This window comes from Dasypus novemcinctus, chromosome 26 (assembly GCF_030445035.2).
Source record: "Dasypus novemcinctus isolate mDasNov1 chromosome 26, mDasNov1.1.hap2, whole genome shotgun sequence".
Taxonomy (NCBI): domain Eukaryota; kingdom Metazoa; phylum Chordata; class Mammalia; order Cingulata; family Dasypodidae; genus Dasypus; species Dasypus novemcinctus.
This window is the reverse complement of record NC_080698.1, coordinates 30,640,433-30,657,584: the sequence shown is the minus strand read 5'-3', so window position 1 is coordinate 30,657,584 and position 17,152 is coordinate 30,640,433. Positions and strand designations below refer to the sequence as shown.

At 35.4% G+C, this 17,152-nt stretch overlaps 1 protein-coding gene across 3 annotated transcripts in view; it reads left to right on the top strand.

The window, feature by feature from the left end:
• The window catches only part of UBA3 (ubiquitin like modifier activating enzyme 3), a 31,806-nt gene extending 14,679 nt beyond the window's left edge, over positions 1-17,127 (top strand). For all 3 annotated transcript variants that reach the window (XM_071212155.1, XM_071212156.1, XM_004483336.5), the window contains 13 exons: positions 1,146-1,226; positions 5,231-5,274; positions 5,591-5,655; positions 10,003-10,158; positions 11,000-11,102; positions 11,248-11,361; positions 13,628-13,681; positions 15,106-15,142; positions 15,227-15,308; positions 15,649-15,749; positions 15,875-15,938; positions 16,044-16,098; positions 16,330-17,127. In XM_071212155.1, coding sequence (XP_071068256.1) covers positions 1,146-1,226; positions 5,231-5,274; positions 5,591-5,655; positions 10,003-10,158; positions 11,000-11,102; positions 11,248-11,361; positions 13,628-13,681; positions 15,106-15,142; positions 15,227-15,308; positions 15,649-15,749; positions 15,875-15,938; positions 16,044-16,098; positions 16,330-16,418 — 1,045 coding nt within the window. In that variant the 3' untranslated portion in view covers positions 16,419-17,127. The remainder of the gene's footprint in view (positions 1-1,145; positions 1,227-5,230; positions 5,275-5,590; positions 5,656-10,002; positions 10,159-10,999; positions 11,103-11,247; positions 11,362-13,627; positions 13,682-15,105; positions 15,143-15,226; positions 15,309-15,648; positions 15,750-15,874; positions 15,939-16,043; positions 16,099-16,329) is intronic.
• Positions 17,128-17,152: the final 25 nt, after the last annotated feature.

The following is a 17,152-nucleotide window of genomic DNA, read 5'->3' as shown; positions in this document are numbered from 1 at the left end:
AAAGAAATTGAATGCAATACTGAAATTGTTCCTTGACGTATAGCAGGGCCGTTTCTATTGTAAGTTAGGACAGAGTCAGAATAAAACTATCAGAAGTTCTGAATGGAAAAAGAACACTACTTTATTGTAGGGAACAAGAATTGGCCAGGTGAAGTCTTCTTTGAAATTCCAGTTTTAAATTGAAGATAATTTCTCATAAGCACATTTGATTTGTTATTTTCATTTAATTTTTAAGTGTTTACCTTGTGCTAGATATGGAGGAATACAAAGAAAATATGACCACTTTTTTCCAAGTGTTCATAGTCTAGTGGGTGTGTGATAGGCATGTATATAATAAAAATGTGTTGTGAAAAGGTAATAATGGAACGTTTACTATGGCTACATGAAGGAGTGATCTGTTTCTGTGAGGAGAATGAGGAAAATATTAGGAAAGAAAATATCCTTTGCACTGAGATTTTAAGAGGGAATTCTTGTCCTTTCCTATCTAGGATTATTATCTAGGAATGACCTTACATATTTGGCTTTTGAAAATATTGGTAACATTTGTAATTTTAGATAATTCCTTTGGGACTATTTCTTCTTGAAAAACATGATTAGGGCTTCTTATGGGACACAAAATTTATTACTTAATCGCGCACCCTGGGAAAGGGGTTGATGAAGGTTCATACATCCCTAAAATGAATCTCATCATATACATTTTATCCAAGACCTACGTAATAATATCGAGGTGCTGTGGGTTCAGTGAGGATGCTGCTAAACAAGGCTGTGGGTCTGTATAACAAGGTCCCAAAAGGTCTTTATTATGAATTGGAATAATGTTTTACTGTGGGAAATGCCACAATGGGAAGTAGCCAGGAGACGGCATTATTTTGCTTTGCTTAAAAAAAACATAGCACTGTTCATATTTTAATATAAGAAATACTTAGACTTGTATTAATTTGGAACATCAGCAAAGGTTGACATTTAGGGTTGAATGAATAATTATTCATCAAAATTTATTACCAATATAAAAATACTTAGATAAAAATATTTCTTCTAAACATCCTATAAATTCACCGTGATTTATTTTTATGTTTGAAAGTAAATTATGTAGATCATCTAAATATATATCATGAATGATAATTTAAATATAATTTTTCCTGTAGGCCTAAAGATGTTGGAAGACCTAAAGCAGAAGTTGCTGCCGAGTTTCTAAATGACAGAATTCCTAATTGCAATGTAGTTCCGTATCCTTTTCACAAAAAAACTTTAATTTTTAAAGAGCTTTTGTTTTTTCTCTTTATTATGAAAGAGAGGTTTAACATAGAGAATATAGATAAACAAAAAGGAAAAAAATTATTAGCAGCTGTAAGCTTACTACTGGGATAACGGCTGCTAACATCTTGTTTTATATCCTTTGAGTCCTTTCTTTAGGGTCATGTAAATATTTTTTTTGCCCTGAGTTTTAAATTAAGCTCATGTAGCTTGTGCTGTAATCTACTTTTATTTTGCCTTATTACTCTTAACTTCAGTATCAATTGCATATCTTATCTACTAGCTATAAATTCCAAAGCTGGATCCAGTTACTCTTTGTATTAAAGATGTATTGATATTAATATGTAATAAAAATTCTCTTAAACGAATAGACAAGAGTAGATATTCAATATATTATTAGCCAAATGAAATGTTAGGCATAATTTTTTTTTTAAGGAGGTACCTAGGATTGAACCCAGGTCCTTATACATGGAAAGCAGGCACTCAGTCCCTGAGCTACATCTGCTTCCCAATGAGAGTTGGTTTTTTTTGTTTGTTTGTTTATTTGTTTTTAGGATGTACCAGGAATTAAACCCAGGACATTGTACATGGGAAGCAGGTGCTCAACCGCTAGAGCTATATCTGCTCCCCATATAATTTATTTTTACAAAAAATGTTTTTTTTAAATTTTTTTTTACTTGAAATAACTAGACATTTGCTTTTCTCTCAAAAATATGTTTTTAAAAAGGAGTATTTACATTGTTGAATCTCGTATGTTTAGATTTGGGACCTTGTGGTATTTTATTGCAATTAAAAATCTATTGTATTTCTATATACTAGCTATGAACATGTGGAAACCAAAATTTAAAATACAATGCCATCTACAACTGCTCAAAAAACAAACGAAAACTGCTTAAGTGAAAATCTAACAAAACATACAGGACTTGTGTGCTGAAAGCCATAAAATGCTGATAAAAGAAATTAAAAGCTATCTAAATCAAGAAATATCCTGTGTTTAAAGATTGGAAGATTCAGCATAGGAAAGATGTTACATCTCCCTAAATTGATTTACAGGTTTAACAATGCCTGTCAAAATCTCAAGATTTTTTTCTTGATATAGACAAGATTGTTCTAAAATTTAAATGGAAAGGCAGAAAATAATAGGGAAAACTAAAGGGAGGAAGGATATGGGAAAGGAATACCTTAAATTCTGAAAAAGAGGAATAAAGTGGGAATAATCACTGTAACCAATTTTAAAAGTTATATAGCAACAATAATCAAGATTGCATGGTGGTTGGTGAAGTAGTAGACACAGATCAATGGATCAAAATAGTGAATCCAGAAATAGCCTCACACAAGTATGGCCAGTTGATTTTTGATAAAAGTCCAAAAAAAATTCAATGGAAGAAAGATAGTCTCTTCAACAAATATTGCTTGAGCAATTGAATATCCATAGGCAAAAGAATGAACCTAGATGTAAAACTAACACCTTATACAAAAATAAATCACAGATGTAAATTTAAAATGTAAGACTATAAAACTTTTAGAAGGTAACAAAGGGCAAAATCTTGGGTTCAAGTATTTGGTAAGACTTCTTAGACCACCTCAAAAGCATAATCACTGAAAGGAAAAATCAGTAAATTGGACTTCATCAAAATTAAAAACTTATGGTCTCTGAAAGACCTTTTTAAGAGGATGAAAAGACAAGCTGGAGACTTGGAAAAAATATTTGTAAACCAGATATCTGACAAATAAGGGACTCATAACCAGAATATATAAAGAACTCAAAACCTTAAAAAAACAAATGAGAGTGGGTATAGCTCAGTGGTTGAGTCCCTGCTTCTCATGTACAAGGTCCTGGGTTCAATCCCTGGTACTTGCCCCTACCCCCAAAAAAACCCAGTAATAAAATGGGCAAGAGACATGAAAGGACATTTCACTAAAGAGGATGGAAAAAAGCACATGACAGATGTTCAGTATTACTAGCCATTTAGCTCAGTGCCTGAGTGCCTGTTTCCCATGTACAAGGTCCTGGATTCAATCCCTGCTACTTCCCCCAAAAATAAAAAAATAAAGATAATATCAAATGCTGGTGGTTATGGAAAAACTGGATCATGCATACATTGTTGGTTGGAATGTAAAGTAATACAGCTGCTCTGGGAAATAGTTGGCCATTTCTTTAAAAAACTTAATTTGCACTTAAACCGTATAACCTATCATTGGCACTCTTGATCATGTATCCTAGAGAAAGGAAAGCTTATGTCTACTCAAAAACCTGTACTTAAATGTTTATAGCAGCTTTATTTGTAATAGCCCCAAAATGTCCCTCAGTAGGTGAACTGTTAAACAAACTATGTATCCATACCATGGAATACTACTCAGCCACAAAAAGGAATGAACTAATGAAACATGAAACATGGATTTAAGGGCATTATGCTGAATGAAAAATGCCAATCTCTATAGGTCACATAGTGTAAGATTCCATTTATAAAACATTCTTGAAATAGCAGAATTATAGGAATGGAGAACAGATTAGTGATTGTTGTGGGGTGGGGGGGTAAGAAAGAGGAAGAAGGGGAGGGGTATGGTATGACAATAAAGGGGTACGCAAAGGAGATCTTTCTGGTGATAGAATTGTTTTATATCTTGATTGCAGTGGTGGTTATACAAATGTATATATGTGAGGGTTTTTTTTTGTTTTTTTTTAAGGTAGTACCAGGGATTGAACCTGGGGCCTCATACGTGGAAGCAAGCACTCAAACCACTGAGCTACATCTACACCCCACATATGTTTTTAAATGACATAGAACTATACACACACATTTTACCATTGTCACATTCATTTTTGATACTGTACTATAGTTATTTAAGATGTAGCCATTGGGGGGAGCCAGGTAAAAGGTACACAGGACCTCTCTACTGTCTTTGCAACTTCCTATTTTGGTTTTATTCCTGGTTCCCCTATTGCCATTCTTCCAGTGCTTGCTCTGGTTCTCTTTTTGACTTGGTTTTCTAGCTGCAGTTATGTCTCCTGCTTGCCTGCCATTCAAAAAATAAAGGTTTGCATGGGTAAGGGCTAGAATTGAATTTATTTTTCATAGCTTTATTTATAGAAATTAAAAATCTAGGACAAGCATATTTATATATCATCTCCATTTTCTTTCTCCATTTTGCTTTTCTCAAAAGATCTAATGAACTGCTAAATTTTAGAAAAGCAATATAATTTGTATTTTATTAAACATAAAATTTCTTCATTAGAAAAATTTAAAATATATCTTTTGTAGACATATGCAGTTAAAATGTTAAGTGCTATGATTGATCCACAACCACAGCCAATTTTTGAAAGGTGTTCCCTTTGCAGCCTTTAGTGATAGGAAAATTGTTGATAGGTTTTGTTTGGGTCAAAGGAGAGAGAGATTGGGGAAACTGAGCTAAGTGAGAGAGGAAAGAAAAATTTATACCTATCCTTTCCAGCAAAAACTGAAAACAAAAGCCAAACAACAAATTATCAACTGAAAAAGATACTGAAATCATCTGTATTTTTAAAGACATGATCTTTGTAGTAACTCTTGCAACCACATAGCTAAATAGGAACTATAATGTTTTTCCTTCATTAAACAAATGTTTATCAAATCCCTGCTTGGTGCCTATAATTGAGGGCACGTATTTTGCCATCGTGGAGGTTATGGTTTTATATAAAAATAAATAAAGCAAAGTAAAGAATGTGATTCTTAGCAGAGACCTAAATATAGTGATGTGAAGCTTCAGGGGTGAGAGAAACTGCTTTCAGTGGTTGGGAGAGGGAAGAGTGTTAGAAAAATGGTTTTGTCAAGTAGGGTTGTGTTCATTTTGTCAGATTCCTTGAATTCTCCTGCTTTAAACATTGACGACTTAATTCTTATTTTAAACATACATTTATAGTTTTCCCTTATGGCATTGTTAAATTCATTTTAGAAATTAGAAACTTCAGCAGTTGAGTTCCTTTACTTCGGTTCAGGCATTTCAACAAGATTCAGGATTTTAATGACACTTTCTATCGACGTAAGTTATCCATTTGAAATTCTTACTAATTTCTTACTCTTTTTTAGTTATACTTTTCCAAATATTCCTAGTTGCTTTCATCTGTCTCTTAGTGTTGGCTTTCCAGTAAAGTTGTTGACTGATTGAAAAGAGAATGACACTGTTTTCTAATTGACACTATTAGCTACTACTGACTTGAGTAAAGATTACTCAAGGATTAAGAGCCATGTATGTGTACTATAATGAAATATATTTTTCTGTTTTTCTGAAAGTGTGAATTATTTTGAGCAACTGCATTTTTTTAAAAAACTAAAATTGCATTATTTTTCCCTCATAGAATTTCATATTATTGTATGTGGACTGGATTCTATCATTGCCAGAAGATGGATAAATGGCATGCTGGTAAAGACTTATTTTTATTTTTGTAAAGCAGTTTTACTGAGATATATTCACATACCATACAGTCTATCAAAAGTGTACAATCAATGGCTTTTAGTATAATCAAAGTGTTGTACATTCATAATCACAAAATATTTTAGAGTAATTTCATTACTCTAAAAAAAAATCTCCACACCCCTTAGCAGTTACCTCTCAATTCCTTTATCCCTCTCTAGCCCTACATAACCACTAATCCAATTCCATCTATATAAATTGATTTATATTTACATTTTATATAAACGGAATCATACAATATATAGTACTTTGTGTCTGGTTTCTTCCACTTAGCATACTATTTTTTTTCCTGATATTAACATCTTGTAACATTAACCTATATTTGTTCAGTTTCAAAGTAAAACAGTCATGTATGCACTATTACCCATATTCTTACCTCACATGAGGTTTTACTATGCTATATAGTCCCACATTTTTTAGCTTTCCTTCTCGTAATATACCTGACCTTAGACTTTCCCTTTCAACCGCTGTCATACTCATTTAATAGCACCACTAGTTATAAACACTACGTTGTGCTTTCACCTTTTCTGTTCATTTCCAAAGATTAACAAATGACCTTTTTATCAATTATGGACGGGTTAACCCTCAGCTTTCCATTCTCTAAACTTAACTCTATTTTCTGTGACCCATATTCTAGTTATTAACTCCATGAGTTTATACAATATCTTTAGTTCATAGTAGCACAGTCATACAGTATTTGTCCTTTTGTGCCGGGCTTGCTCCAATCAACATAATGTCCTCCGGTTCATCCATGTTGTTATAGCCTTCACAACTTCATTTCTTCTTATAGCTGGTAATATTCCATCCAGTGTGTACACCACAGTTTGTTTATTCACTCATTGGTTGATGGACACCTGGGTTGTTTCTGTCATTTGGCAATTGTGAATAACGTTGCTTTGAGCATCGGTGTTCAGGTGTCTGTTCATGTAACTGCTCTCAGTTTTTCTGAGTATATACCTAGTAGTAGTAGTATTGCAGGGTCACATGACAAATCTATATTGTTTCTTTAGGAACTGCCAAATAGTCCTCCACAGTGACTGTACCATTCTCCATTCCCACCAACAGTGAATTAGTGTTCCTGTGTTTCCACATCTTCTCCAACACTTGTAGTTTTTTGTCTTTTTAATAGTGGCCATTCTAATAGGTATGAAATGATATCTCATTGTAGCTTTGATTTGCATATCCCTAGTTGCTAGTGATGTGGAACATTTTTTCATGTTTTTTTTTTGCCATTTGTATTTCTTTGAACAAATGAATATTTAAGTTTTTTGCCCATTTTTAAATTGGCTCTTTTGTTTTTTTATTGTTGAGTTGTAGCATCTCTTTATGTATCATGGATATTAAATCCTTATTGAATATGTGATTTCCAAATATCCAAATAAACCCTTACCTCTATAGCCAATTGGTTTTTGACAAACCTACCATGTCCATGTTCCTGGGATAAAACAGTCTCTTCAACAAATGGTGCTGAGAGAGCTGGATATCCATAACCAAAAGAATGAAAGCAGACCCCTATCCCTATATAAGAATCAACTCAAAATGATCAAAGACCTAAATGTAAAAGCCAGGACCATAAAACTACCAGAAAAGTAATGTTTTTTTGAATTTCAATTAAAGTTTACAGACCCCTAGTTAAGAACCCCTGGGTTAAATTGATTCTTAGATATTTGAGTCTTTTGGTTACTATTGTCAATAGCAATAGAAGTTTTTCCTAATGTCCTCCTCAGATTGTTCAGTACTAGTGTACAGAAACATTACTGATTTTTGCGTGTTGATCTTGTATCCTGCCACTTGGCTGAACTCATTTATTAGCTCAGGTAGCTTTGTTGTAGACATTTCAGAATTTTCTAAATATTGGATCATGTCATTCACAAATAGTGAGAGTTTGACTTCTTTTTTTCTATTTGGATGTGGTTTTTTTTCCTTGTCTAATTGCTCTAGCTAGAACTTCTTCGACAATACTGAATAACTGGTGACAGTTGGCATCCTTGTCTTGTTCCTGATAAGGAACAAGGGAATGCTTTCAACCTTTCTCCATTGAGTATGATGTGCTGGCTGTGGGTTTTTCACATATTGAGGAATTTTCCTTCTGTTCTTACTTTTCAAAGTGTTTTAATTAATAAAGAATGCTAGATTTTGTTGAATGCCTTTTCTGCATCGATTGAGATAATTATTTTCCTTAATTTATTTATGTATTATATTAATTGATTTTCTTTCATTGAACCATTTTTGCATACCAGTAATAAATCCCTCTGGGTCATGGTGTATAATTCCTTTGATATGCTTTTGGATTCTCTGCAAGTATTTTGTTGAGAAGTTTTGCATCCATGTCCATTAGAGATTCGTCTGTAATTTTCTTCTATCTTCAGCTGGATTTGGTATTAGGGTGATGCTGACTTCATAAAGTGTGTTGGGTAATTTTCCCTCTTCAGTTTTTTGGAAGAGGTTAAACAGGATTGATGCTAATTTTCTCAAAATGTTTGGTAGAATTCACCAGTGAAACCATTTGGTCCTGGCCTTTTCTTTGTTGAGAGATTTTCGATGACTGATTAAATCTGTGATTGGTCTGTTAAGGTCTTGTGTTTCTTGTAGAGTCAGTGTAGGTTGTGTGTTTCTAGGAATTGGTCCATTTCATCTAGGTTGTCTAGTTTGTTGGCATAGTTTCTCATAATATCCTCTCATGATCCTTTTCATTTCTTTGGGTTCACTGGTCACTTTTCCTTTTTCACTTCTGATCTTTTCAAAGAACCAGCTTTTGGTTTTGATTATTTTTTTTTCTATTGTTTTTTGTTGTTCTCAATTTCGTATATTTCTACTCTAATCTTTATTATTTCTTTCCTTCTGCTTGCTTTGGGAATGGTTTGTTGTTCTTTTTTAGTTTTTCTAGTTCAGTTAGATCTTTGATTTTAGCTCTCTCTCTCTCTCTTTTTTATTTTAATATAGGAGTTTAGGGCTATAAATTTCCCTTTCTCTGAGGCTGTTCTCCAACCTTTGCTGGCAGCCACCTCCCTTTACCCTGGCAGAAAATAATTCCACTCCTCTTTGTGAACTCAACAACCAGTCCCTGTCAGTAAAGAGAGTGACTGAGAGGGTCAGATCTCTTTAGTCTGGTGCCAGCTCCCAGGGCAAACAATGGTGTGGCCCCTCCAGGGCTGGAAGGGCTCGTGGGACACAGCACACCAAATTTGTGACTGAAAGCTGAGTCATCTTTAGGCTGCATCCCTCTCTCTCCTGTTAACTGGGGAGGTGGATCCCTGAAGTCCCCTCTGTCTGTAGCAGCTGGCCTGAGGCCAGAGAATTCTAAATTGGTCTGCCTGTAGGGTTGGGAAGGATGCTGGTGGCTGCAGCTGCAGCTTCTACTCAATGGTCTTTCCATCAAGATTTTTTCCCTGTGCCCCTCTCTCCTCTGGGTGGTGTCCAGCCTTCCTCTAGTGTCCTAAACACTAGAACATTTTTTCTAGGCCATTGTCCTCTGGGTATTTTTCTGGGATAGAAGAGAGTCCTGTGTCTTTCTTATCTACCATCTTCCTGGAAGTCTTTAAACTTTTTTTTTTTTTTTTTTAAGATTTATTTTTTAATTCTCTCCCATTTCCCCCCCCCTCCCCCCCGCCCCAGTTGTCTGCTCTCTGTGTCCATTCACTGTGTATTCTTCTGTGTCTGCTTCTATTCTTGTCAGTGACACTGGGAATCTGTCTCGTTTTTTTGTTGTTGTTGTTGCGTCAGCTTGCTGCATCAGCTCTCTGTGTGTGCAGCACCACTCCTGGGCAGGCTGAATTTTCTTTCGCGCTGGGCGGCTCTCCTTACAGGGTGCACTCCTTGCGCCTGGGGCTCCCCTACGCGGGGGACACCCCTGTGTGGCACGCTACTCCTTGTGCGCATCAGCACTGCCTGTGGGCCAGCTCCATGCAGGTCAAGGAGGCCCTGGGTTTGAACCATGGACCTCCCATGTGGTAGCCGGACACTCTAACCATTGAGCCAAGTCTGCTTCCCCAAACTTATTTTCTATATAGCTCTCTGAAGTTCTTGTTCCTGCCTTTAATACACTGAAAGTTGAAATTGCATGTCATATTTTTGTAAAATCAGAGTTTATTTAATTTCAGATTAAGATGCTGTAATTCAGTATTTATTATTAGTGGATTTTACATGAGGACATAAATTACTAATATCATAATAGCTTGATTTTTGATACATTAGTACTCAATATCACAATTCAATTGTAGAATTATTTGAGAGCTTGCTCTTGTTTTTTAATTCTTATCCCTGCTCCCCATTAAACCCTTCAAATCATTTTCCTAGATATCTCTTCTAAATTATGAAGATGGTGTGTTAGATCCAAGCTCCATTGTCCCTTTGATAGATGGGGGAACAGAAGGTTTTAAAGGAAATGCCAGGGTGATTCTGCCAGGAATGACCGCTTGTGTAGAATGTACACTGGAACTTTATCCACCACAGGTAAGCAGAAAGTCATCTGCATTTGTTTTATAGAATTATCCCAGGGTTGGGTTTCTAAGTCTAGTCAGTATTTAGGATTGGTAATTAGGTGTAACTATATTTTTAAAAATTACAGTAAGAAAGATGATAAAAGATGAAACTCTGCCCTATTTGAGAAACGATATGAACCAAATGTTATGTAATTCTGATACAGTGCTGTTTTCATAATTCATTTATATTAATTTCTTGTTTGGGGAGTAGGGACCAAGGGAAACTATAAGGCCATGTATTAGTATAGAGCTATAATCTACTTTAATCCACATGTTGGGATGGAACTATAATTTACTTTCTTTGAATTTCTCTTTTACTTGTTTCAGGGATATAAAGATACAGTTATGAAAAGATCTTCCCAAAGATGTTCTCTTTAATCTACATACTCATTTAAATGACAGTTGGAGTTTTGAACTATAAATGTGAACAATGAGTATATACTTGGGATTGATTTATCTGTGAATTTGTTTTGTTTTATTTTATACCTTCAGATTTAAACATCAGGCAAACATAACAAGGTGCTCACATTTGAGACTCTATTCAGCACTTTTCTCCTTATGGTCTAACAAAGCTTAAATTTGTATACCTTGTAGGGAAAACCTGTCTTTATAGGCAAATCAACTTAAGTGAAGTGACTCAGATGGCCCGTATTAGTTTTAGAAGTGTTATTAATTGTAGGAAAATGTTTTGTTTATGTAAGTGGAAGGCTAAGTTGAATTATAAGAAAGTGTTATAAACTAGAACTTATCTAGAAGTTCCATTTAAAAATAGTCATTTAAAATCTACTAAAAAAGATAAATTGTGATTTTAGGTTAATTTTCCCATGTGCACCATTGCATCTATGCCCAGGCTACCAGAACACTGTATTGAGTATGTCAGAATATTGCAGTGGCCTAAGGAGCAGCCTTTTGGAGGTAATAACCTAATTTAATAATCTAGAATTACATAAATTTATATATTCTATGCACATTATGCATTTGGATGATAATTTACATTAAGAAACAAATTACCATATAATTCTGAATTCTGTCTCCCTGTTTTTCTCTTTTCTTTAAACAGAAGGTGTTCTGTTAGATGGAGATGATCCTGATCATATTCAGTGGATTTACCAAAAATCACTAGAGAGAGCATCACAATATGATATTAGGGGTGTTACATATAGACTCACTCAAGGTAAGTTAGTGAATTGTCATCAAATATGATCTTGAGATGTGATGATCCTTTTTTTTAGAGGGTGAGAGTGCTTTGAGGGGAATACTTGATGTGATTTTAGACAGTAGCATGCATTTGAGGTATTTGAAATAATAGTTTTCCTGGTGCCGCCAAGTAGGAAGGAATTGAGCTCGCCAGAATCCACACTACTTCTTAGCTAAGAGAATTTAATAAAATCGTTGAGTCTTATTTACTCAGGTTCAGGAAAGGTCCTCAGTCATCTCTGTTGAACTGTCCATTTTATCTTTGACCGAAGAGAAATTCATCACCTCTTGAGACAGTCTATTTTGCATTTAGACACGACTATTAGATAATTAATATATTGAGCAGAAATATCTTAGTTTGGACTGCATATTGTCCCAGGGTGCCATATAATGCCTAATTTCCTTTTAAGTAATAGCTTTTAACATATCAAGGCGTGTGATTTTGATTCCTCTAGAGCGTTACCTATGCCCTAAACCACACTAATTCCTTTGTCATCTTGCACGATTTCAAGTCTCAATTTTGTTACTCTTCTCTAACCATATTCGTTATCCATAGTTCTCTTAACTGTCTAAGCTAGAATACAGCATTCTAGGACTACTCATATTTTTAGATAATAGACTTCTGATACAGTCCTAAAGGAGACTTTTTTGATTGTTGTTTAGATTGATACACCTTTTGATTTTTCGAGGTTACTACCAACAAAATGTGATGGTTTAGTCCACATATGTATTTGTTAAGTCACATTGCTTTATTTTGTATCTGGCAGGATCAGGTAAATATTCATTTAAACCGAATTAAATGAATTCGGTTTGTCCTGATCAGAAACTATAATCTCATTTCAGTATATAATCTCATTTCAGTATATAGTCTCATCTCTTGTGGGAGGAAGGGTGCCCGGCTTGCCACAGTAGCAAACGGTGCGGCAAGAAGTGATACCGCCTCTGCCCACTGGGCCTAGATAAGGTGACCACGCCTGACTAGGCCTTTGCTGCTAACGGCTGGCCGGCGCTGCCCTCCCCCTTTCTATCTCCCGCCTAGCCCAACATCCGGCCAGCTCTCACTCCCCCTTTCCCCTACCCTATTCCAAACCTCTCCGCCAGCCCTCTGCCTAGCAACCGCTTACAATCACCTATCAGGAAGCAGTACCCGCCCGCACCTATCAAATCCCTCCACGCAGTCCCTAACCCTATAAAGCTATGTCCCCTTCCGCAATAAACCGGACTTGCGTACCAGACCTGGTCTCCGCGGCATTCTTTCTCCCCTCGCCGCGCGTCCTCCACGCCTGAGAGCCCCTCTGAGGCTGTCTGCCGCAGCCTCAGACGCCTTTGCAGCCAGCTGACCCCTCCAAACCCCCCCGTCAGCGTCGGGGTGCAAGCCGCCCCAGCCGCAATCTCTTTTTTGATGATTGAAGGCCTTGACAGGACTACAGAAGCAAATTTAGAAGTGAAGTAATTGAAGCAATAGTTTTGTCCGTTTCTTATTCATATTATAACAGAAAGACCTCCTTTCCTGCTCACTCCAGCTTTGTTGATGGTGGCAGGGACTTTGGGCAATGCTCTTATTGGGCTGTGTCATTTATACTTCTCACTCCTAGTATGTGAATATTGATATGAAAAATGCAAGAGAGAAACAGAACTATGTTTAACATTTTGCATGGTCAGGTTGTAAAGCAAAACAAAGATAATAAGGGACAGTTTTTTCCTCTTATAAATTTTTGTGACTCATGACTGAAACTACTAGTTGAGCATTAATTATGTCACTCTTATTCTTTCTTATTTTATGTAAACCTTACTGAGTATAATATATCGGTTAAGAGTATGCCCTTTGGAGCAGTTATGTATAATTGTGGGCAAGTTATTTAATTTCTCTCAGGCTCATTTTCCTTATCTTTAAATTCAGGGTAATGAGACTAACAAGAATATTGTGAAAAATATCTTATTTAATCTTTGTACTATGCCTAGAACACAATAATTATTAGCTAGTATTATTTTGTTACAATTTCACCTTTATATAAAGCTCAGTGAAAGAGTTTACTTTTCTCTGCTACTGTAACTTGTTGAAGATTCTGAATATGCTACAAAATGATAGCAGTGTTAGAGATTGTTTTCATGGTTAAATTCAAGTTTGTTTTCTGACCTGAAAGTCCAAAAAGTCAATAGTACAATAATATTAAATAGTCATATTGTATAGTTTAGAATATCTTTTTTTTTTAATATCATATTTTAATTACTTTTTCCCCCAGGAGTTGTAAAACGAATCATTCCTGCAGTAGCTTCCACAAATGCAGTCATTGCAGGTGAGGAATATAAGGCTAACACTTCATTTTGTTCAGTTTTTTTTTTCCCTTTAGTTTTTTAATTTTTTTAAAGATTTATTTATTTTTCTCCGCCCCCCTCCCCCCCCCCCCCCCCAGTTGTCTGCTCTCTGTGTCCATGCGCTGTGTGTTCTTCTGTGACCGCTTCCATCCTTATCAGCGGCACTGGGAATCTGTGTTTCTTTTTGTTGCGTCATCTTCTTGTGTCAGCTGTCTGTGCATGTGGCACCATTCTTGGGCAGGCTGTACTTTCTTTCGCCCTGGGTGGCTCTCCTTACAGGGTGCACTCCTTGCGCGTGGGGCTTCCCTACACGGGGGCACCCCTGCATGGCAGGACACTCCTTGTGTGCATCAGCACTGTGTGTGGGCCAGCTATACACGAGTCAAGGAGGCCTGGGGTTTGAACCGCGGACCTCCCGTGTGGTAGGCGGATGCCCTATCCATTGGGCCAAGTCCGCTTCCCCTTTTGCTTTAGTTTTTGATGCAGCTGTCTTAACACTAAATTGCTATTTCTGTAGTTACTTGATCTCAGAAAACTGGTGTTCAGAAACTTGATATTTCTTGAGTTGGTGATGTAATTTTGCTGTTAAATAACAAAACAAAACTCAAGCTATTGGACTTTGTATATTTTTTGTCTTCCATTATGCCATAGGTAAAGTGTTCTGAAGTAAGGGAACATTTTAGTGCCATTTCTTTTTAATCAGTATAGCAGGCTATTCATTAAACAAAGAGGAAGGAAAATATATAATATTACTCTATCACTTAGATACAGATAGAAAATTTGTTACTTTTTTAGCATTTTTTATTGTGTGTGTATAATCTATTTTTTATTCAATAGTTATGGGAAATGGATGAACATGTTCTATTTAAGACAGTAAATTTATCTCTTTTCTTTTTTTTTTAAAGATTTGTTTATTTATTTCTTTCCCCTCTCCCCCCCTCCCCGGTTGTCTCTTCTCTGTGTCTATTTGCTGCGTCGTCTTCTTTGTCCGCTTCCCTTGTTGTCAGCGGCATGGGAATCTGTGTTTCTTTCTGTTGCTGTCATTTTGTTATGTCAGCTCTCCGTGTGTGCGGCACTATTCCTGGGCAGGCTGCACTTTCTTTCGCTCTGGGCGGTTCTCCTTATGGGGCGCACTCCTTGTGCGTAGGGTTCCCCTATGTGGGGGACACCCCTGTGTAGCAGGGCACTCCTTGCGCACATCAGCACTGTGCATGGGCCAGCTCCACACGGGTCAAGGAGGCCCGAGGTTTGAACCATGGACCTCCCATGTGGTAGATGGATGCCCTAACCACTGGGCAAAGTCCGCCACCCTATCTCTTCTCATTTATAACTGACTTTTTAAAGCTGCTGATTTTAAGTGTCTAATTTTCATTGACTTAAAGCACCTTTATTCTCTCCTCTTCAGCTGTGTGTGCCACTGAGGTTTTTAAAATAGCCACAAGGTAAAGGATTTCATTTTTAATATGTATGTAAATCCATGTTTTGAACTGATTCATTATATAAAATGAAAATTTTTTTCATTACAGTGCATACATTCCCCTTAATAATTACTTGGTATTCAATGATGTAGATGGGCTATACACATATACATTTGAAGCAGAGAGAAAGGTTAGTAGTATTATACTAATGAAAATATTTTGATCATGCATGCTTTGATTTTTAAATATTACTGCTTAGAAATTCGAATGAAATTTCTCATATCCCAAGTATTTTATTTCCAACTTCCAGAACCATACTTACTATAAATCTTTTGTAGTAAAGCCTGAAAATAAATACTAGGTAGCAGAGTAATTTGGGGGAAAATGGGCTATTTAAAAGTACGTTTTAAAGCATTAAAAAACTGCTCATAGGATGTATGTGTTTAAAAAAACAATTTGACTTTCATTTCATTATTTAAGAGACTGGTATTGGTGCATATGCCACTGTGACTTGTGTTTTATATATGTAGGAAAACTGTCCAGCTTGTAGCCAGCTTCCTCAAAATATTCAGTTTTCTCCATCAGCTAAACTACAGGAGGTTTTGGATTATCTAACCAATAGTGCGTCTCTGTAAGTGTTCTGGATTTTTGTTGATGTTGTAAAAGTCATTTTTGTGATCTTAAAATTTTAAGAAGTAGATTTTTTTTTCTTTCAAAAATTGAATTTTGATATTTCTTTCTTATGATTACATTTAGGCAGATGAAATCTCCAGCCATCACAGCTACATTAGAGGGAAAAAATAGAACACTTTACTTACAGGTGATCAGTTTTTTTTTTTTTTCCAGAAAATTGTATTTTAAAAAGTTTAATTTCATTTTAATGTGCTTTACATTAAAAATCTATTATATTTATTTTGTTTTCTAGTCTGTAACCTCTATTGAAGAGCGAACAAGGCCAAATCTCTCCAAAACATTGAAAGGTACTTTAAATAAGGGTATTTTTCTTTTTTCTTTTTTCTTTAAAGGAATACATTGTCATTCAAGAAGATTTACATTTAATAATGCCTCTAAGTGATATATAATTACTTTAAAATTTAGAAATATTAATAAAACTCTTTTTTAAGTTTATGTGTGTGTATGTATGTGTGTCTGTATTATTTTCCTTTTATTGAGATTTTTGCTCAGATTAATTATACTTTTTCCATTTTTAGAATTGGGACTCGTTGATGGGCAAGAACTGGCAGTTGCTGATGTCACCACCCCACAGACTGTACTGTTCAAACTTCATTTTACTTCTTAAGGAAAATAAATCTGCACATACTAGAAAACTCATGGAAATATCACTTTGTGGATGCTAAGAAATTTGAGTCACTTTTAGCATTAGTGCTGCTGAAATTTGACTTTTTAAAAAATATAAAGCACCACTCTTTTTTAACTTTATAATGTTCCCTTGAAGACAGATTTTGGGGTTGGTGCTTGTAAGCAATTTCTTTAGTAATATGCAAAATGATGCCTGGAGAAAAAGATGATGAGCAAATGTATTGCTGCTCTTAGAAAAGAAGGCAAACACCATCTTATGTATGAATTTTGTTATTATGATCAAAGAATGCATTCCTCAACTTTCAGTTGAGTATGCACATACACAAAAGGTATTCCTTTAAGGAAAATAAGAAAATTACATTTTAAATAACATTAAATATTATATCCTGTTTGACATCTAGAACATATTGAACATAGGGTATTTGTTGCTTGATTTAATATTCATTTAATTGTGGCTGTCCAAATGAATATTAATTATTGCAAAGGGTTACCTTGTGCATAATAATTTGTAAATGGGATTATAGCTGAATTCCTATGCATGGAAATGGGAAATATTTTCATGTGTTTATTTGCGGTGCCATAGAGGCCAGTATGCACAATATTAAAGCCAAGACATGGATGTTTAAAATAATTTAATAGTTATAACTGATGCTTTCACACTATTTATTAATAAAGTCATATATTGTCTACTTTTTTTACTGAAAAATTTTAAAT